The following is a 20,483-nucleotide window of genomic DNA, read 5'->3' as shown; positions in this document are numbered from 1 at the left end:
CTTGAAGGTAGCAGCCAATAACATTAATGGGCGGGAATGCTTCGTAGATGACGAACACCAATCAGCGCACTGCAATTTTCGTGAAGCTGCAGCCAATCAGATGCCTTCCGCCTCATTTAGGGCGGGTGTTAATTGCGTAATCAGTTTCACAAGCATTGTGTGTCCCGCTGTTAGATTTTATCAAACTTTAACGGTGTGTCTGCGATTTTAAAGCTCACATTTATAGTTACACATCACAGAAGTTCGAGAGCAGCTTGAGTTTATGTTGTTGTTTTGTGTTATTAAAGCGACGCCGAGAGCAGGTGGGTGAATGTAGCCCCGAGTTAGCTCAGTTAGAGGCTAATCAAACACTGCTAACCGGAAGAAAATGAACCATAAAAGTAAGAAGAGAATAAAAGAGGCGAAGCGGAGCGCCAGACCCGAGCTGAAGGACTCCCTAGACTGGATGAAACACGGTTATTATGAGAACTTCGACGTGTCGCATCAAACCGTGAAGGTAACAGTCAGTTTATCTCCCCCAGTCGAGCTAACAGCAGCTAGCCGCGGAGAACAGTGCGCCTGGTCACGTAGACAATGTAGGATCCGCTGTTAGCGCGCCCTCTGCTGGAGGAGCCGCTGCTGCATCCCTGCTTTAACACGATTAGACTAATATTTATATGAGAAATTAAAGTAGGTAAAGTTAATAGATTGATCACATAGCCTGTTAATGAATGTAGAAATAGCAGCATTATTAACCTTAAAACACGCATAACTGTACTAAGTAGTTTAGTTTTTTTATTCCCTGGCCTTGAAATCCCTTCATATGTAATGTTTTATTGATTCCCACTTTCAGATATGGTGTTGTGTATTGTAATGTTAATGTTTACAGTGCTGCTCAGACAGACTTTGATATTAGTGTTGAACAGAGGTTAAACCCAGTCATGAAACAACTATAAAGAAAAGGATCATTGTTACTGAGGAAATCCTGGAGGTAAATCTAAAAACACTGAGGTCGTCTCCACAGCTGGAGGTGGATCCAAGTTAACAGCCGTTTCTTTCCACACAGATGGAACCAGAACCTTCAGTCAGGCTTGACACCATAATAGATTTTACTGAATGGTAAAATGTCCCACAAAGTATTGCTATAAACAATAATATTGTTGTCTTGAACACATTCTCAAAGATTAATAAACTTTTGGGTTTCCCCCAGTGAACCTGCTCAACCCGGCGGTCGGTCCACTGTGTTTTTTTGTAGCAAAAGATGTTAAGTTGCCAGGAAAAGTAAAAATATTATTGGGTAATTGTACGTTACGGGAAAACATCGACAGTGAAACTATTTAAACCCACAGCTAGTCTTAAAAACAACAAATCAAAAAACACAATTAAAATTAATATCAATTATTTTCACTTCTGTCTAATCCAAACTAAGTCAGCGGCTCCATCGGGCCCCCAGGGCTTCAGGGGCCATAAATGCTGATATTTTAACACAGATACATAAATATAACATTTATTTATTGAGATGATCAATGCTGCTGAATTTGATTTAATGGTTTCAGCATAAATTAAAATATTTTAAATTGTTTAACATTTAAATGTAAGATTTTAAGGAGCTGGCAAATTTACTTTGTAAAAGTTCAAAGAACAATATTTATAGTTAGATTGTTTTGTTACCATAGCAACAATCTGATGCTGAGTTTAATCTTTGAGTTTGAGCTGTTTGCTCACAAATGCAAATTAATAAACTGGATTATAACTGATTGTTTTTAGTTTGGCCAGTTAAACTCCCCCTCGTCTCCCAGATTAAATCCAACACAGAAGCTGTTAGAGCTGCTGATGGGGCCCCTCAGTCAGATTCTGCCCCAGGCCTCATCCAGCCTTGGACCAGCCCTGCAGGATGAGCTAAATCTGCCGCACTGAGCAGAGATGAGCAACAAACAGGAGATTTAATTCAATGCTGTTAGTGTGGCTTTAGCAGCTCTAACATTTCTGTCTGTTGAGTTTTAATAAGAGTCTCAGAAACTGTTTTGGTTGCTGGAGTTTATGGGACGAGTTTCTCAGATCTCCTCGCTCATTAACTCTAAGTGGACAAAGCATCTGATACGGTTTGATTCATCATGTAACCGGAAAAAAAATAAATAAAATAATATAAAACCAGCGTAAAAAGTGACTACGAGGCTAAAGCGCCTCACCTGGCTGAACCTGCATGATGAGGTTAGCGCTGGTTCGTTAGCCGCTAAGGCTCCGACCAACCAGGAACACGGACATGAACTTTACAGGGCAGACAGCGCCACACGCTGGGCAGCGTGTTGAGATGGAAACGCTGCATAATGTTTTGTTCATAAAGATAAATCATTCTCATCGCTTCTCTGAAATCATCTACAAGTTATTCCTGTGGTTCACATAGAGCTGCTCAACCAGAGCTAACACGGCGGGTTTAGACTCTTACCTTGATGTGGAGTTCTCTAAAGAATCGTAATTCCTCACAGGGGGTTGATGTAAATATCCATACAGGTCAGCCTGAGTCCAGTTTGACTGAATAAAGGAGCGCGATCCCTGCTGAGGTAAACTTGAGATCAAGCAGCGCCGAGGTGCCGGCTGTGATTGGTCCGCTCTGCCGGCTGTAAATAATAAACTATAAACTACTTTTAGAAATACATTTTCTCCACTAGTGAATCACTCAGCAACAGAGACGCTTTCAATCTGGATTAAATTAAAAATAATATATATATATATAATTATTAAATTTTCTAAAAACAGAAAGCTTAGCCTGGCGGGGGGTCTAGTAAAGCATGGTGGGCCACCAGGGGGAAACCCTGAATTTCTAATGAACATTTAACACTGGAACTGGAAAACATTTTAAAATAAACCAACAAAGTGAATCATAAAGAATCTGTAAGCAAATTGTCATGTAAAAATAAGATTTATTTGTGACCAAGCAGCAGACTGAAGACTTTTATCACCCAGTCTTTGACAGGAGAAAAACAATAAATCATGGAAATGGAAATGATTGATTTAGTTTTAATTTATGTGATTAATTGATTTATTGCGACAGATCTAATCAGCAGTGAACTGAAGCTTCATGTTGTCCAGAACCAAACCAGCCGTGTAGGTTTACTTCCTGTGGTTTTGCCTCCTTTGCTGAAGGACTTCCTGTCTTGCAGGACAACGTGGAGCGTGTGGACGCACTGCGCCTCTCTCCAGAGGAGTTCATCTCCCGCTTCGAGCGCCCCTACAAACCCGTCGTCCTCCTCAACTGCCAGGAGAGCTGGCCCGCTCGGGAGAAATGGACGCTGGAGCGCCTCAAACGCAAATACCGCAACCAGAAGTTCAAGTGCGGTGAGGACAACGACGGCTACTCTGTGAAGCTGAAGATGAAGTATTACGTGGAGTACCTGGAGTCCACGCGGGACGACAGCCCGCTCTACATCTTCGACAGCAGCTACGGCGAACACGCCAAGCGCCGCAAGCTGCTGGACGACTACGAAGTGCCGCTCTTCTTCAGGGACGACCTGTTCCAGTTCGCTGGGGAGAAACGCAGACCGCCGTACAGGTGAGCCCCCAGCTGACCCTACACCTTCAAACAGGGCATTTATTGTATCATTTATGATTCTTGTAAGATTTTGATTTAACAATTTTAATTAATGATATTTAAAACCCCCAAGAACTGTCTATATTGTCAGGATTGTTTTTTTTTTAATTATTATTATGATTATTTTTCTCCACTGTTCAGTAAAGGTGTATCAATACATGTCCATACCTTTGAAAATATTGTAGGGGTCCACTGATTTATCGCCGCCAATTTGGCGGGCCAATGATGGGCCGATACTTCCATGTGAACAGATCACGTCCACCTCAGCAAAGGATTAAAAATCACCCACTGTCCTCAGCTGCTGGAATTAGCCCCGCCCATGGAATTAGCTCCGCCCATGGAATTAGCCCCGCCCATGCAGTTAGCTGTAGTCCTGCGGGAGTATGCAGGGCTAACTCCCGCCCATGGAGTTAGCCCCGCCTACATGGTTAGCCCCACCCACCCAGTCATGACTGTTTGCAGTTAATATTCGCCCTGCTGTTGCCAACTCGGTGACTTTCCTGCTTTATTTATCAACATTTCAGACTAAAGAATCGTATCGGCCTAAATCAGACTCAACAGGTTCGATCAGCCAGAAAACTGCAACCTGTGCCGCCCTAAAACTATGATTAGACGTGGTTGTTGTGATCACTTTAGTGGTATAAATCCCATTTATTCTAAAGAAGGATATAATAAATATTATAAATGTTTGTGGGTGTGTAATTTCTCTGCCATGCAGCCACAGTTTGCTAAAAAATAAGGAATTGTGTCTTTTCTTGTCATAACTGTGACCAAACTGACCCCTCAGGTGGTTTGTGATGGGCCCGCCCCGCTCCGGCACCGGGATCCACATCGACCCGCTGGGCACCAGCGCCTGGAACGCCCTGGTGCAGGGCCACAAGCGCTGGTGCCTGTTCCCCACCAACACGCCGCGCGAGCTCATCAAGGTGACCCGGGAGGAGGGCGGCAACCAGCAGGACGAGGCCGTCACCTGGTTCAGCGTGGTCTACCCCCGCACCCAGCAGCACACCTGGCCGCCCGACTTCAGGCCGCTGGAGGTGCTGCAGCGGCCCGGAGAGACCGTCTTCGTCCCGGGTCAGTCCGGTTCTGCTCTGTGTGAAACTCCATCCGTTCAGATTTAAACAAAAAAACCTTTGAGCATCAAATTCTGTCACTGAAATCACCAGCACAACGTTAGCTTAGCCGCTGGCTTTTACTGAGCCAAAAATATCAAAGAATCATTCAGAATGTAATTTTATAAAACACTAAGCTGATCGGACCGGTTCTGATCCACCTCAGACACCGTCAGTCATTTGGATCAGCTGAATCATCAGTTCTGCTGAGGAGAACAGTTCAATGACAATATTGATTGATATTGGTTTCCACTGACTGGTTTCCACTGACTGACTGGTTTCCAGGCGGCTGGTGGCACGTCGTCCTTAACTTGGACACAACGATTGCCGTCACGCAGAACTTCGCCAGCACCACAAACTTTCCCATCGTCTGGCACAAGACGGTGCGCGGCCGACCCAAACTGTCCAGGAAGTGGTACCGGTACGAGAGCGGCGCCGCACACACATCTGAGACTTTATTGTTTTAAAGGTTTTAAATAAAAGTACAACATGAAAGGGTAACAAAATAAAAAACTGGTTTTATTTTGGCTTTTAAAACTACATTATAAAAGTTTTACTTTGTTTTAGGTTTTTATTTTAGCATGTTTTATTTTACTTTGATTTTTATTCAGTTTTTATCACATTTGAAATTAAATTTAGCTTTTAATTTATTTTTCAAGTTTTACTATATTACTCATATTTTAAAAGTAATGTTTTGTTTTATTGTTTCACAATTTTATTTAGTTTTAAGATTTTTTTTAATTCTCCTTTTATTGCTTATTTAATTTTTTTCCTTTTAATCTGATTTTAATTTTTTTTATTCTTCTCATTCCTTTTAATGTCATTCAGTTTAATTCAATAATTTACCTTTTTGTTTTAAATTAATTTTTGTTTCTACCTCAGTGTTTCTCCACCCTGGTCCTCAGCCCCCCTGCTCTGCATGTTCTAGATGAGCCTCTGTTCCAGAACAGCTGATCCAAATGATTGCAGGACCATCAGGAGCTGCAGATCCTGTTAATCACCCAGAGACACAATCCAGGTGGCAGAAGGGAAACACCTGAAACATGGAGGACAGGAGGCCTGAGGACCAGGGTGGAGAAACTCTGATCTACAGTATTTTATATATATTGTCTCTCCTTATTTGTGTAAAGTTTACTTAGTTTTTTATCCTCTAAAAGCATCCAGTATTTATTATTATTACTTTATTATAAACCTGAGCTAACTCAGGTTTTATTTCTAATTTTTCCTGTTTTCTTTCCAAAGGTTCAGTTTTATTTTTCTTTGAGGACGAAGGTTTTGTTTTTTACGGGTTTTTTTTTTTTTTGTTCTGCTGTGGTGGCGCTGCATCAATCCTGTGTGTGTGTGTGTGCGTGTGTGTGTGTGTGTGTACGTGTGTGTGTGTGTGTGTACGTGTGTGTGTGTGTTCCAGGATCCTGAAGCAGGAGCGTCCGGACCTGGCGGCGCTGGCCGATAAGGTCGACCTGCAGGAGTCGACCGGCATCGCGTCGGACAGCTCCAGCGACTCTTCGTCTTCTTCCTCGTCCAGCTCCTCCGACTCCGACTCTGACGTAAGGCCGGAACGCCATCCGACGATCCGAGCCGCCGTACTTCCTGTCATGTGACTTCCTGTTCTCCGTCTGTCCTGCAGGGGGAGTCGGGCTCTGAGGGCGACGCCGCGTCCCACCGCAGGAAGAAGAGGCGGACCTGTGGGGTGGCGGCCAACGGCGACTCCACCAGCCAGGACGACTGCGCCAGCAAGGAGCGCTGCTCGTCCCGGTGACCCCTGGGGTCGTGACCCCTGGGTGACCTGCCACCTTTAACTGTTAAACCCGTTTGATGAGGCGTTCAGGTGCTTCTGTAGACTAAAGGTCCAGGATGGATGCTGCTCTAGTGAACTCTGACCTTTCTGGACTAGACTGAGGCCTTCTGCACCTGAACGCTGCAGCCGAGCCTCGGCTTCTGGGCTCCAGTTGTGCCAAAAACAGGAAGTGATGTCACGTGGTTTCCTGGTTTTTATGAAACACTTTTAGCGTTGTCTGACTGTCGGATCTGTTTTCTGGGCCTTAAAATAAAGAATTTCAGAGGAAAAGTTCTGCTGTCGGCATCTGTACTGTCCTGCCCGTAACCATGACAATATTCAGCATCTCTCAGGCTCGTTAAGCAGGTTCTGCTGGACTCGGCCCGGTTCTGGACCAAACAAAGGAACGGAACCAGCCTGGAGATTGGACCGGCCGAGTTCTGCAGTGTTGTGCCGGTCCGTTATCAATCAGCTCAGTTCATTATTCAAAAACAAACTGATCTGTTTTTAAAGGTTAACAGCAAAGGCTCATCCATGAGCTTTGACTAGGACACAGATTCATCTTTCAGCCTCAAGCTGACACCAGACTGCTGACTCCCTAAAAATACACATTTCTCTGTTATTCAAAAAACAGTAAATTATATTTTTAAATGCATTTATTTCATGTACAATTTATGTTGCATCATTTAATGAGACATTTATTTCTAAAATATTTCATGATCTACTGAATCTTTTTGTTCCTCCTTAGACCTGATGAGTCCCATTATTGTTATTCTGAAAGTCATTTTGCGACCCCTGTGGGGCCCCGCCCCGCACATTGGGAACCTGCGGTCCAGCAGAGGGAGAGACGAGTTAGCAGCTGATTGTTTTAACTTTAAAAATCAAGAATCCAAATGTAAAACACAACGCCGCTCATTACAGAAACATCAACAACAACAAACCTTAGAATCGCTCCAGAAAGTAAAAGTTTCCTAAAACTGATATATTTATTATATTTCTACCTGGATAAATAAATATATTTTAAGGACTTTCTGAGTTGCTGCTAAATATTTCAGAAAAGAAAAAGACTTCAAACATGGGTTACACTTTATTTGAAGGGGTGTGAATAAGACTGACATGACCTGTCATAAACATGATGAAGTCTTTATGAATGTTTATAAATAATGACAATTTAATGCAAAGTTGAAAGTCCATTAAAAATGCCAACTTTGCATTAAATCATAATTTATAAACTCATGCAAAGTTGGCACTTTTAATGGACTTTTAGAGCAACTTTGCATTAAAAGGGTCATTATTTACTGAATGACACTTTATGACACCAGTTATAAACATTCATAAAGATTCATCATGTTTATGACAGCGTCATGTCAGTCTTATTCACACCCCTTCAAATAAAGTTACCCAAACATGATCTGCATCTCAGAGTTTCTGACCCAGATGGGAGGTTCTGCTGTGGCCTGCAGCCTTACAAAATAAAAGCTGAACCACATTCTCAAACTGTTTTATTTTTTAAAACGAAACACGTTGAACACTTTGCTGAAGTATTTTCTTATTTTAAACTTTTGTTATTTTTGGAGGAAAGAAAAGTTTTAATTTGAAAGTTCTTCTCTTTACTCCAGTCTTTTATTTTGAAAAGAGCATCTGAAGGGAGAGTTGGTCCATATTTGTGTAACGCTCTTATTTTGAAGTTGTTTGCTTTGTTTAATTGAGGCTCTTATTTTGAAGTTTGTTATTTATTTCAGGTCTTATTTAGAAGCTTGTTTATTTTAGGCTCTTATTTTGAAGCTCCCATCAGCTGTCGTGGTCAGACCGAGCCTCCGGGGGGGCAGGCTGCTCAGAGTCCGCCTGGTCCCACCTGGTCGACACCCGCCGCTCTTCGGAACCACCATGGACCTGGACCCAGCCGTCCTCTTCACGGTGATCGCGGTTTATTTGGCTTCATCGCTGCTCCGCAGGAAACCCGACAGACCCTCCTCCTCCTCGGCCGGGACCAACAAGCCCAAAGTCGGATACGGAGACGATGTTCCTCCGTCCAGATCGCCGGCAGAACCGCTGCTCTCCCCGGGACCAGAACCAGAACCAACAGAGAAGAAGCGGGACGTCCCGGAGCTGAAAGTGAAGGTCAGAGTCTGTGATTGATCTTTGATGTATTTATTGATCTGATTAAAACACTGTGGAATCTATAAAAACGTTAAAACTTTAAATAGTTCTAATCTGCAGCTTCTTATAATTCATAAATATTTCCGCAGGTTTTAATTTCGTTCGTGTTTTTGGGAGAGAGAAGTCCGGGCTGATATTAATGTTGGTCTTTTTTAATTTAAACTAAAGTTGGAGGTGAACAGTAACGGTTCTGATTCCTCAGGTATGATCTCACCTCTGAATCAGCTTCAAAATAAGAGCCTCACAGAGTACAGGCACTTTCAAAATAAAAGCCTGGATTGAGTCATCCAGAGAGACTCTGATCAAATCATTGATCATTTCGTTCCCATTTTTGGAGTTTGGTGGATTCCCACCGCTGGGCCCCCAGGCTGTCGACTGTCAGCCCCCCAGGCTGTCAGACCCCGGGTCCCCCGGCCGATGTCTCTGCTGTGGAGCCTGCAGCAGCTGCAGATCCACTCTCAGTGGCTCCATAAAGGTCGTTTGTGCAGCAGGAACACAGGCGGGTTGTTCTCTCAGCTCTTTTGTTTTTTGGCTGGAATGCAGCTCCCAGAACCAAAACCAGGTCAGGTCCAAAGTCCTCAGAGAACTGAGGCCAGCAGCAGGTTCTGTCCGGCTCCAGATGCTGCGTTGCTGCGACCTGGTTGCAGCCTAAATGAGGCCGATAAAGCAGCCGGTCGGCCCAGATGCCTGTTTTTACCCTCACTGGGAACCAGCAGGTTCTCCATCCTTGGAGACGTGAGGCTGCAGGTTTGATGGAGGAAACATGGAGCCGCTCCAACTAACATGTTGGACTTCTGGGGGAAACGTCAGCAGCAGCTCCTCCTGACACCGTTATCAGGATCTCTATTGGATCCTGTCATATTTGACATTCTGACCCAGTTTTTCCTCCTGCAGGTTCTGAGGTTCTGTTGGGAGAGTCAAACTCTTCAGACCCAAAGAGAGAAACTTCTGAAGAAACTTCCTGATTTCTATGGAAGGCGCTCCTCTGCTAATCCACTGATAGCTTAGCATTTTGCCATTTCTGCTATCTTTGAAAACAGTTAGCGCTCTTTGCTTCCTCTAAGCTAATTTTTCAAGATAAATTCTACAGCAGTAATTTTTTCAGTTTTTTCAGCAGCTAATGTTTCAGCTAGCTGCTGGTTTCAGCAGCAGTCGTGTCGGTTTAATCCTCTCTGATGGTATTTCCTCTGAGCTGGTTCCGGTTCTGGCTGACCCGGCAGCCGCTGCTGGACGCTCACCAGCTCTCCACAATGGCTGTGGAGAGCTGGCCTCTGCCTCTGCGGTGACCTCAGCCTCCACCCCTCCTGCTGGTGCCGAGTCGTTGGGAGAAGTCAGGCGCTCTGCAGGAACATGGAGACGTTTCCCTGTTGAAGCGTCTGCATCAGAAACGGCGGTGGCGGAGAAGTTGGGCTGAGAACAAAGACGCTGCGATGACCCAGAGATCTGCGACCTTTCCAATCAAAAGAGCCTTTTATGCTCCAGCAGGTCCACTTTGTTTCACCACTAATAAAGATAACAGAAAGAAGCTAAACTAATAAACTCACAACATTTTGATTCTGGCTTCTGAGCCAGAACAGAAGAAAAGATTCAACTCCTTATGAAAGGAAGGGAACACAGAGTTATGTCATTTCCTGTTGTGGATGTCGTTCATGTCTGGTTCTCTGCTTCAGGTTCAGAATCTGGTTCCAGGAACCAGATGGTCTGCAGCACAGCGCCAAGGCAGAAAGACATCAGCAATGTCTTCAGATGGTCAAACCATCTGAGGCCATCAGTCTGCAGAGAGGAAAACGTCTCAAACTCAGCAGGCCTCAGCAGGACAAGGGTCAAAGGTCATGAGGGGAGGAGGGGCTGGTACTGGCAGCGATCTGAGACGGCCGCTAAGACGCCCAGGTGACCTAATCCCACCGCTTCCCTTCTGGTTCCGTCTGGACCCATCTGGACCCGGCCCGGACTGGGGGGAGGAGCCCATCCCAGCACTGGGTCCAGTCTAAAACTGGACCGGGAAGATTTACTGTTCAACTGAAGTTCTACTTGAAGCAGATCGGATCGGCGGCTCAGATCCCAAAACACTTCACTTCCTGAAGGACGCCGACAGCTGCAGCGGTTCGGTTCTGAACAGGAGGTCCGGTTTTAGTTGGAGGAGCAGCAGATGATCCTCAGAGATGTTCTGGAAGTCAGAACCGGGTCCTCAGAACCTCAGAGGACCCGGTTCTGACCTCAGAACGGGTCACGTTTTAAAACAAAATAAATCAGCTTTGAATTTTTTTCATCCTGATTTTTAAGTTCTGCCTGTAACGGTAGAGCGGTTCCGTCTGGAGGTCCGTTATCGGTCAGAACCTGAGTTCAGAATCCGGGGTTTGGTACGGTGGTGTCCAGAGTCGGTCCTGGAGGCCCGGCATCCTGCATGTTTTATTCTCTCCCTGGTGGCAGCAACAACCTTTTCAGCTTGTCAGTGGACCAGAACCAGCTACAGAACCAGAACCAGCTAAAGAACCAGAACCAGCTAAAGAACCAGAACCAGCTAAAGGACCAGAACCAGCTAAAGGACCAGAACCAGCTAAAGAACCAGAACCAGCTAAAGAACCAGAACCAGCTAAAGGACCACCCCTGGTCTAAATTATCCAAATCCAGTTACTTCCAGCTTCACTGCTCCTTATTTTTACATATTTTGGTTCTGTAAGCAGCTGATATCCAAACATGAGTCCAAACGGGTCCGGATCTGTTAGAACCCGCTCTACGGTTTCTGTTTCAGGCGACAAAGCAAAATGCTAATATGAAGCAGCTGCAGCTGCTTCATATTAGCATGTCCGATGCTAACTGTCCAATGCTAACTGTCCGATGCTAACTGTTTCCATTCCAGGCGGCACCAGAACTAGTGACGGTACTGGAACCAGTGAATCTACCAGAACCAGTCACCAAACAAGCACCAGCTCAAGAACCTTTTCCAGAACCAAACAAAATACAAGAATCATCTCCAGAACCATTAGAAGTTTCAGTACCTGCTACAGAACCAGCTAAAGGACCAGAACCAGCTAAAGGACCAGAACCAGCTAAAGGACCAGAACCAGCTAAGCAGAACGTGGGGGAACCTTCCCCAGAACCGACAGCAGCTCAGAAACTTGTCTCTGAAACATTAACAGCTGTGGAATCTGTACCAGAACCAGAACCAGATCCAGAACCAGTTACTCTAGTCAACTCATCTGTTGTACCAGAACCAGCTGCAGCTCCAGAATTCAATTCTGTCCCAGAACCAGTTAAGGTTTCTGATCCAGAACCAGAACCTGAACCAGAGGTTGAGAAGGTGGATGAGTCTGGACCAGAACCAGCAGCTGAAACGGTCTCTGGACTCACAGGGCTCGTGGCAGAGGAACCGGAACCGGAGCATAACTCTGAACGGTAGGAGGCGTTTCAGGGTGTGGACCTCAGGGCTCTGTCCTCAGCGCCCTGGTACTGGTCCAAATGAAACGGGTCAGAACTTTAGGAGGTAGATGGTACTCAGAAGTTCTGAGCCTAATTTTTTACGAGATTAAAAATAAAAATTCATGCACCAGGGAGGCACATAAATGTTTGGCTTCTACAGATGTTGGTTGCTGCATCTTCCTCTCACACTAAGGACACTCAGAGTGGCTGTGATTCCACCTAGTGGTCGGAGAGGGAACTACTCGTTCCTCATGGAAGTGGAAGTAAGTAATGAACCGTAAATGATCATAACTCTGAGCTAAATTGTGCAATAAAAACAAATATTTACCATTACTTATGTTTTCTGCATGTGATATATCAGAATAGACAACATGTGACCAAAATTTACAAGTTATTTCTAATTTGGGTAATTTGAGGCTTTTTAGCCACATCAGGAAACTAAGGAAACGGTATTAGGAAGGAATATGTATAATTTAGGTACAACTGTAGAAATGGTAAATTCTATGCCTATATTTTGATAACTTTGAATTATAGGATTACTTCAGATTACAACGAATAATCTATAAATATTGATGAATAAATAATTATTTACATAAGTAGGTAGGTACACATCCTAATAAAATATTTTATTGTAAAACTGGAGCGAGAGGCTTCTAGAAAAGTAAAGAGATCTTTTAGTGTTCAAAAAAATATGTGATTTAATTTTAACTGATTTCATATTGAATAAAAGGAGTTTTTCAGTATTTAGCTGTCATGTTCATTCAAAACCATTTATTTTCACTCAGTTTGAGGAATAGCAGCATTAATAAAATAATCTGCTTCATGGATCTAATTAGCATCACATTACACTAATGATGGGTGCATTGTTGAAATAAATAATATTGAGATAACTTGACATCTAAATGATCTTAAAATGCATGCTGTCATTATTTCCACCGATTCCACACCTTCACTGTTGATACAGAAAACATGTTTAGACTTTGAGTCTTTAAAAAGAGGAAAACGTGGCTCCATATGATCATTGTGGGCGGAGTTAATGTTGATGTTTGTTCACGACGGCAGCTCAGATCAGGTTCCACATTCAGGACGTTTGGACGCTGAGAGGATGTTCAGTCTGAGAGGTGATGCTGCACCGCCTGAACGACACGCTGCAGCTCTAACTGCAGCAAACATCTGCTGCAGGGCTCATCTAGAAGCTGCAGACGCTGAGGAGCAGCAGAATGAGCTGCAAGGACAGACAGGAGGACAGAGAGGAGGACATGTCTTCATCTCTTCCAGATGAAGACATGTCTCTGGACGTCTTCATCTTTCTGGTCCAGGTCTTCCTGAACTCGTCTCCCTCAGTCTCGTTCCTCAGCTGAGTTGCATTTGTCTGGAAAAGGTTTCAGGCTGAATTGCAGTAAGCTGGATATGAACCAATCAGATCCAAGCAACTTCTGTCCTCTCATCTGATTGGCTGATCTTTGAGCTGCTCTGACTTTCTTCTTCTTTTGTTCCAGATGTTGCTGCAGCTGCAGCTCAAAATGAATCCAACAAGTTGGAGGCACTGATGGAGGAGCAGAGGTGAGTTTAACCCCTGACCTTTGACCCCTGACCCTATCAGGATAAACTCTCAGGATGCCATCTTGTCTCCTCCATGTCTGTTCAGTTTTCCTGCTGCTTCTCTTTGCATCTGCAAACATTCAATGTTCAGTTGGGAATGTTCTGGATTAATCAGGAAAACTCTGAGTCTGTGGGAAAATGATCGGATCCGCGGCTCTTAGATCGGATCTGATTTCCTCCACAGGACAAAACCTGGTTCTGTAGTTCAGACTGAGTTTCAGAGGCAGATCAGACAGAAAACAGCCTCAGAGATTCAGATTTGAACTGGAGACTGAACTCAGATCGTAACATTGGTTTGTCCGTTTGGATTCTCCAGGATTTCCTCAAAACCAGCTGCATTTTCTGACAGACTGAACCTTTATCTTTCTAGGATAGAGCTGACCTCTGACCTCACCTGTCTGTAGAGCAGAGACTGTTACGAGGACATGGTAAGGTGATGCTTCTGCTGACCCTTTAATCCCGCCCCTGATGACCCAGTGGCCCCGCCCCGAATCCAACAGGTCAGGTCTTGGTTTCAGCCAAATGTAGCAGGATTCAGAACGATACAATCGTTCAAATGTTGAATCTGTGAACAGATTCAACATTTGAACGATTGTATCATTCTGAGTGTTGTTCTTAAATCTGTTAAACCAATAAAAAGTTCTGAGTAATAGCCTTAAAGCAGTCAGTCCTGCGTGGACGAAATAAACTAATCAAAATCATTTTCTGGAAAAGGAAGCAGCTGAAACAGGATTCACTTCTTTTTTCTTGTTCTCTCAGTTTTGGCCTTTTGGAAAAGTTTCCATTTCTTGCATGATGTTGAGTTAAAGTTCAGACCCAAACCACGTCAGAAAACTCAGTTTCCATGGAAACATCAGCAGTGATGAAGCGATGGAAAACGCTGCAGCTGCTTCCCATCCAAACCTTTTTCAGTCACTGAGCCCAGAATGTTTTCCTTCATTCTTGAATGTCCAGCGGAAATCAAAATATCTGGACGGATTTTTAACAAATGAAGATAATCAACCTTAGTTTGTCTGTGGAAACTCTTCCTGCTGGGCGCTGTCTGTGAGATGAAGCTCCACTTCTCCAAAGTATCAGGAATCTCGGTCCAAATCCTCTTCATTCTGGAACTTTTAGGGTCCTTCTTTCTTGTTTCTAACTTATTGAAGACACTGCCTCATCCTGCACTCTGACCTCTGTTTCTAAAGCTCAGCTGCATTAATGCAGACATGGACGGAGCTCATGGACCCAAATGTTTGCATGAAGGTGACAGAAAGGCATCGTGCTGGTGGGACCAGAGTCAGGAAGAACCCATCAGCCTCATGATTTTGTTGTGCAGAATCTCAGATTAAAGTGCAGTTTGAATCCTCCTACTGACTGAAAATTGAACTTATTTGGAGCAGTTTGACCTCCGACCTGCAGCTACTGTGTGGGCGTACCCAAAGACATGCAGCAGATAGTTAAAGCCCAAGTTTTACGGTTGGTGCAGGCTGCCCCCTGCTGGCAAATTTTAGCTGCTACAGCTAAACCGTCATACTTATGATGACTTTCTTATCTTGTTGGGATTTTTTAAATGGTTCATTATGGCATTTGGATCAAATGGAATCAGATTCCAGGAGTCTGATTCTGAAAAAAGTGACTGCAGTCTGCACAGGAAATGATGTGACTGATCAGAAGGTAATGATGAACCAATCGATTGGTGTGGTCTGTCAGTTAAAATACCAACCAACCGCAGCCCTTCCTGGAGAAGGTCCAGCAGGGGAGAAGTAGGAACAGACGGTTCATTTATCAGCAGATTACAAAAAATATTTTTTGGAGGTCATTTATGTTTTTTCTACTGGATTTGGACTATTTTGCTCCACTGAATCCAAAAATGACATCCATTTTTCTGAATCAGGTCAGGTTTTTATTCCAATCCGATCTTCTGACTAAATTATCACTTAATTTCTGTTAATATTTCTCATTCAAAAAGATTTTAGGAGAAAAACATGTGTTCTATCAGAGTGTGTTAGTTCAATGTTACAAAATTTGATTTCTGTAAATTGCCCAATAAACACTAAGTATGTGCATGTAATTGAACATTATATCTTCATTGTGCTAAATTCTCTGTCTCTGTTGGTCCTGGTGGAGTCTCTCCTCCTGCTCTTCACTCATTGATCCTCAGGAAACTGATCCACATGTGAAAATGTTTTTTGATGCTCATGTTGCATCCATAGTTCAGAAAGTTGACCTGATTGAGTAAAACCAATGTGATTTTTGGATTCAGCTCATCACAATTACCCTAAAACAGGTGAAAAACCCCACACTGAGCTACATTTAAACTTTGGGAAGTTGAGCCATGAAGAAAAGTGTATTTGCTTAACTGAAGCAAATGCTGCTCCCTAGTGGCCAGTCTGAACATACCAGGTTTGCGCCTCAATGAAATGACTTGGTTAGAGAATCCAATTCCTTGAATCTGCACTGTGCTAATGAACCAAATCTGAGCTGCTTAACAGATTTTCTATGGTTCTGTTGTGGTTCCTCTTGTTCTGGTCTTGTCCCATCTATCTGCTGCTGTCTCAGTCTCTAACCTGCAGGCTAACTGCTAACTGTTGAGCCCTGCTGCTGTTAAAGACAATGATTAATTGTCAACTCTGAGCTATTCAGAAAAACAAAGTATTTGAACCTTTGACATTAAAAATGGATAAACCTCTGCTGCAGAATTGTATCCAGCTCTAAAACCTCGGAAGCCTGTCTTTAAAGAATTAAAACTTAACCGTTTAACTACAGAACATGCTGAGACAAGATCACTTTCATATTTTTATCAGATGCTATTGCTCCTGTTGTTTACTGGTTGTCTTTCTTTAGAGACAGAACAGTTTTCAGTGTTTAGAACCAAATATTAGGGGCGGCTGCTGCATCTCAGACTGCTGTTCCATATGAAACAGTTTTAATAGGTTAACAGCAGCTATTAAAACCTGTGCAATTAGCAGATTTAGGATCTGAGCATCAACCATCAGCAGTGTTAGGGATTTACAGAGACCAGCCAGAAATGCAGTGGATGGCTCAAAAATATTCTTAATTTATTACAAAAAATCAAAAATGTTTAAAAAAAATGGTGAATTGGGCCAAAAACAAAGGCTAACATAATAGACCTCAACTTACAAGCAGGTAAACAGAAAGTTTGTTGTAAAGGAACATGCAAAGACATGAGAGTCAGCGGTTTTAACAGGATGAGCCAATTTATTAGGGAGAGCGTTCTTAAATCAATCACTCAATAAATAAATAGCTTTTAGGTCTTTAAGTTTCTGCTCATCAAACAACAACGATTCCCATCGTCATCAATTCTTCTTCTGTCTCTTTCAGCTGATTTCTGATGAAGTTCTGAAGAGATGAAGATCAGCAGTTTTTGAGGCTTCCTTCATGTTTTTGTGGTGTTAGCAGCTCTGAGGTGGAGCAGGGGTTTCGTAGCAAAAGTGTTTCCCACCAATGTGCCTTCAGGAGTTTTTGTGTGTGTTGAAGCTTTGTGCAGACATGAAGGAGTGTGTTTTTACTCAGCCTGGTTTTAATCTGTTTCTGAATGTTAAACTGTTTCTGTTGATGCTGCAGCTTTACTTTATCTGCTCTGATTTTGTTTTAATTTAAAACAGGGAATAAAAGTGTGAAATAAGTTTTGTTCTTGTCATTAATTTAAAATTTTAGTTCACCTAGTTAAAAGTTTCAGCAGTTTTAGCTTTCCCAGCTAAGACATAGAGAATGTGGGATGTTAAAGTGTTAAAGACGGCTAATGGCTCAGCACTCATTGTCGTTCAGGGAGCTGAACCTGATCAGAGATCAGCAGCACAGTCTTCTCACGCTACTCCAGGTTTTCATCCAACTCTCCAGAAGCTCCCAGCAGAGCAGCTGGCTGTCTGCAAACTGCTCTTCAACTTTGATGGCCTGGATGAAAGCAGACTTTCACTGGACTTTACTGCAACTATCATCAGGAGGTTCCTAGTAACATTCATCCATTTTCTTTCACTAGGTGCTGATGCCCCTAAGGAGGGAGGGGTATCAGCAGCACCCCTTCTCCCCTAAAGAGTTTGGGAGGGGTGCAGGAAAGTTTTAGTTGCTACACACATAAATCCAAAGAGCAGAAAATAAATGTACTTGTGATAATGTTCCTATCTTGTTGTTTTTTTTAATGGCTCATTATGGGATTTGGGTCAATAATCATCCACTCAGATTGAAGGAGACTGATTCTGAAAGATCCAATCACACTCACATTCATACTCTGATATGCTGATCAATTTACAACTTGGGATTAAGTGCTGTGCCCATGGGCACATCAACATGTGACAAACCACACATTTTGGATTGTAAGACAGTGCTCTGCTAGTCCCAGCCAGAACTGTTGAGTTTATTGTTTCTGAACTATTTTCCAACCAGAGGTGCTCTGTACTGTGGTTGGAAAGCTTTTGGATGTTGGCCATGTTGTTTCTGGTGTGTCTGTTGCTCAGAAATACATTGATAAATCTCACCTAGATTAAACATTAGCCCTTTTTATGGCTGTGGCACTGAAAGAATTAACTCACACATTATTTCCAGGTTTCTCTGGCTGTTCAAAAGGCCGTCCTGTTTCACTGGGTGGTGGACGTCAGGTGAGTCTTAGATAAACATTTTCATGTTTAGGTGATTTATGTGTTTGACCAAAGCATTTTTTCAGCATTACAGAAAGCAGCAAGTTGCTCACATACATGAACCGATGTCTCTGGTTTTCTTCGAACTAAGTCTTGATCTCAGTAATAATTTTCATTTCTGCTAAAAATCAATCCAAACGTGAAATCTGCAGCTCTGTCCTTCTTTTCCTCAGAACCGGTTCTGCCATCAAATCAACATCCTGCCATGAAATCTGATCGCTGAGATAAAACAAACACTGGAATAATATTTGATATGACATTGGACTTTGGAATAACAGTCTTTTATTATCTTTGTATGACAGGTTATTAAATAAAAACTCATGTCTTGAGTCCTGCTGTTTCATTCAATCTGATGTGTCAGATCCAGACCTTGTTTATTACTGTTTTGATCTATTTTATCTTTAATGCCACCTTTACAAGGTGGAAACAGTTCAGAGTTCATCTCATGTGGGCAGAGCAGGAAGAGTAAAGTCAGGTAATAGTTCATCTGCACTGACTCATTAATGAACCTGTAAGCTGTAGAGAAGGACATACAATCTGTTAGTCATATTTCTTGTTTTGCACATTGTAGTCTGTTTTTGTTCCAACCTGGACTGACTGAAGATGAGTCTTTGTAAGGGACAGGACAACAAAACTGTGTCTTCAGCACCCAGCTGCCCGTCGATGAGGAGTGACCACTCCAACATTCTCCCTCCGCTGTTCAGTGACGAACTTGGACCTTCAGACACGAAGTAAGAAACTTTCTGCTGTGAACCAAGCTGGAGATTTCTCATTTCACCTTAATTTCTTGATCACTGACACACCTGAGCTTCAGGTGTTTCACCATTTGTAAAAGATAGAGTGAAGGATGACATGAGGAGTTTGGGATGTTTTGTTCACTTGTGAAGGCAGAGAACCGATCTTCCAGAATCCAGCACAGACAGTATCTACCAGTAGACTGCAGTTCACTATATTTCCAGTTAAACATTGCATTCATACATTTTGATAGTATTGAGATCCGTGATCATATTTCATTGCTTGAAACCAAGTTTTATGATGTCATGTCACAGATTTTTTTGTGTGTGTAATTTTCCTGTAAAATCGACTCAGAGTCCACTACTGTTGCTATTTATCATGTTTCATTGTCTTTTTTCTCTGTATGTTCAGAGGGAAAAGCAGCAGCCATGTTCCTGAGGTGGATGACACGTCGTGCTGCGCTGTGTGTCAGAACCTCCTGATGTATCCAGTGTTGGCCAGCTGCGGACACTGGTTCTGCAGACAGTGCATGATCGCATACTGGGACAAGTCAACTCCATGCGCCCCCTGTCTCCAGTGTGTAGAACTGTTCACACCCCCTACTGGACCTCAGGCAGCCAATCAGAGCAGCTCTGGAGAAGGTAAGGCTGACTACATTCACCTTCCTGATAAACAACAGCTATGAAGCAATCTGCTCATTCAGTGATGAATTCAGTGGTATGGATAATGGCAACCCTCCTGTTCTATAGGTTCTGGAGGTTCTTCTGAAACTTAGATCTATCTGCGCTTGTATGTTCTGGTCATGTTTGCTTCACAGAGCTACCAATGCCCAGAGGGATTCACAGAATGGTGGAGCATCATTGCTGAAGCATCTCTTGTGTAAAAAAGTTTTTTTTTATATACTTTTTTGCTTTTGTCTTTCACCAGGTTTTAGTCTTCAGGAGGATTTAGACAAACACAGGAACCAACTGAGGAGGAGATGTAAATATGTAACTGAAGGAGCTGATGAATTAGGAGCCAGAACTGTCCTCAACAGCATCTACACCGAGCTCTACATCACAGAGGGATGGAGTAAAGAGGTTAATACCCAACATGAGGTGAAGCAGCTGGAGAGAGCTTCCAAGATCCAGAACCTCCATGGCTCTCCCATCAGGTGCCATGACATCTTTAAATCCTTCCCTGACCAACATGGAGCCATCAGAGTGGTTCTGACCAACGGCGTCGCTGGTGTTGGAAAAACCTTCTCGGTGCAGAAGTTCACTCTGGACTGGGCCGAGGGCTTGGAGAACCAGGATGTCAGTGTGGTGGTTCTGCTGTCGTTCAGGGAGCTGAACCTGATCAGAGATCAGCAGCACAGTCTTCTCTCACTGCTCCATGTTTTCCATCCAACTCCATAATCTCCCATCAGAGCAGCTTGCTTTTTGCAAAATGCTCTTCATCTTTGATGGCCTGGATGAAAGCAGACTTTCACT

At 43.3% G+C, this 20,483-nt stretch overlaps 3 protein-coding genes across 3 annotated transcripts in view; all 3 read left to right on the top strand.

Annotated features, from left to right (window-relative positions):
• The first annotated feature begins 119 nt into the window (after positions 1 to 119).
• jmjd6 (jumonji domain containing 6, arginine demethylase and lysine hydroxylase) lies at positions 120 to 6,748 on the top strand. The gene is made up of 6 exons (XM_007573874.2): positions 120 to 496; positions 3,141 to 3,529; positions 4,356 to 4,642; positions 4,966 to 5,101; positions 6,089 to 6,227; positions 6,308 to 6,748. The coding sequence occupies exons 1-6, from the start codon at positions 368 to 370 to the stop codon at positions 6,437 to 6,439; spliced, it is 1,212 nt and encodes a 403-aa protein (XP_007573936.1). The 5' UTR covers positions 120 to 367; the 3' UTR covers positions 6,440 to 6,748.
• Positions 6,749 to 8,244: 1,496 nt separating this feature from the next.
• LOC103153105 (protein TsetseEP) lies at positions 8,245 to 17,237 on the top strand. The gene is made up of 4 exons (XM_007573902.2): positions 8,245 to 8,578; positions 11,478 to 12,013; positions 13,537 to 13,600; positions 16,964 to 17,237. Exons 1-3 carry the CDS (start codon positions 8,345 to 8,347, stop codon positions 13,562 to 13,564), a joined length of 798 nt encoding a protein of 265 aa, XP_007573964.2. The 5' UTR covers positions 8,245 to 8,344; the 3' UTR covers positions 13,565 to 13,600; positions 16,964 to 17,237.
• LOC103153104 (NACHT, LRR and PYD domains-containing protein 3-like) overlaps positions 17,234 to 20,483 on the top strand; it is a 7,679-nt gene continuing 4,429 nt past the window's right edge. The window contains exons 1-3 of the mRNA XM_007573901.2: positions 17,234 to 19,007; positions 19,423 to 19,652; positions 19,939 to 20,393. Of these exons, the coding sequence (XP_007573963.1) occupies positions 18,880 to 19,007; positions 19,423 to 19,652; positions 19,939 to 20,393 (813 nt within the window). The 5' untranslated portion in view covers positions 17,234 to 18,879. The remainder of the gene's footprint in view (positions 19,008 to 19,422; positions 19,653 to 19,938; positions 20,394 to 20,483) is intronic.

This window comes from Poecilia formosa, unplaced genomic scaffold, assembly GCF_000485575.1.
Source record: "Poecilia formosa unplaced genomic scaffold, Poecilia_formosa-5.1.2 Scaffold339, whole genome shotgun sequence".
Classification (NCBI taxonomy): domain Eukaryota; kingdom Metazoa; phylum Chordata; class Actinopteri; order Cyprinodontiformes; family Poeciliidae; genus Poecilia; species Poecilia formosa.
This window is presented reverse-complemented; position numbering and strand designations above follow the sequence as displayed.

What these genes read in the sequence shown, in the direction of transcription:
- LOC103153105 (XM_007573902.2), top strand. Translation starts at nt 8,345, where the DNA reads ATGGACCTGGACCCAGCCGTCCTCTTCACGGTGATCGCGGTTTATTTG. An exon ending in TCCCGGAGCTGAAAGTGAAG is followed by an intron (nt 8,579 to 11,477) that starts GTCAGAGTCTGT and finishes TTTCCATTCCAG; the next exon opens with GCGGCACCAGAACTAGTGAC. An exon ending in CCGGAGCATAACTCTGAACG is followed by an intron (nt 12,014 to 13,536) that starts GTAGGAGGCGTT and finishes CTTTTGTTCCAG; the next exon opens with ATGTTGCTGCAGCTGCAGCT.
- jmjd6 (XM_007573874.2), top strand. Translation starts at nt 368, where the DNA reads ATGAACCATAAAAGTAAGAAGAGAATAAAAGAGGCGAAGCGGAGCGCC. An exon ending in AGAGACCGTCTTCGTCCCGG is followed by an intron (nt 4,643 to 4,965) that starts GTCAGTCCGGTT and finishes ACTGGTTTCCAG; the next exon opens with GCGGCTGGTGGCACGTCGTC. An exon ending in CCTCCGACTCCGACTCTGAC is followed by an intron (nt 6,228 to 6,307) that starts GTAAGGCCGGAA and finishes TCTGTCCTGCAG; the next exon opens with GGGGAGTCGGGCTCTGAGGG.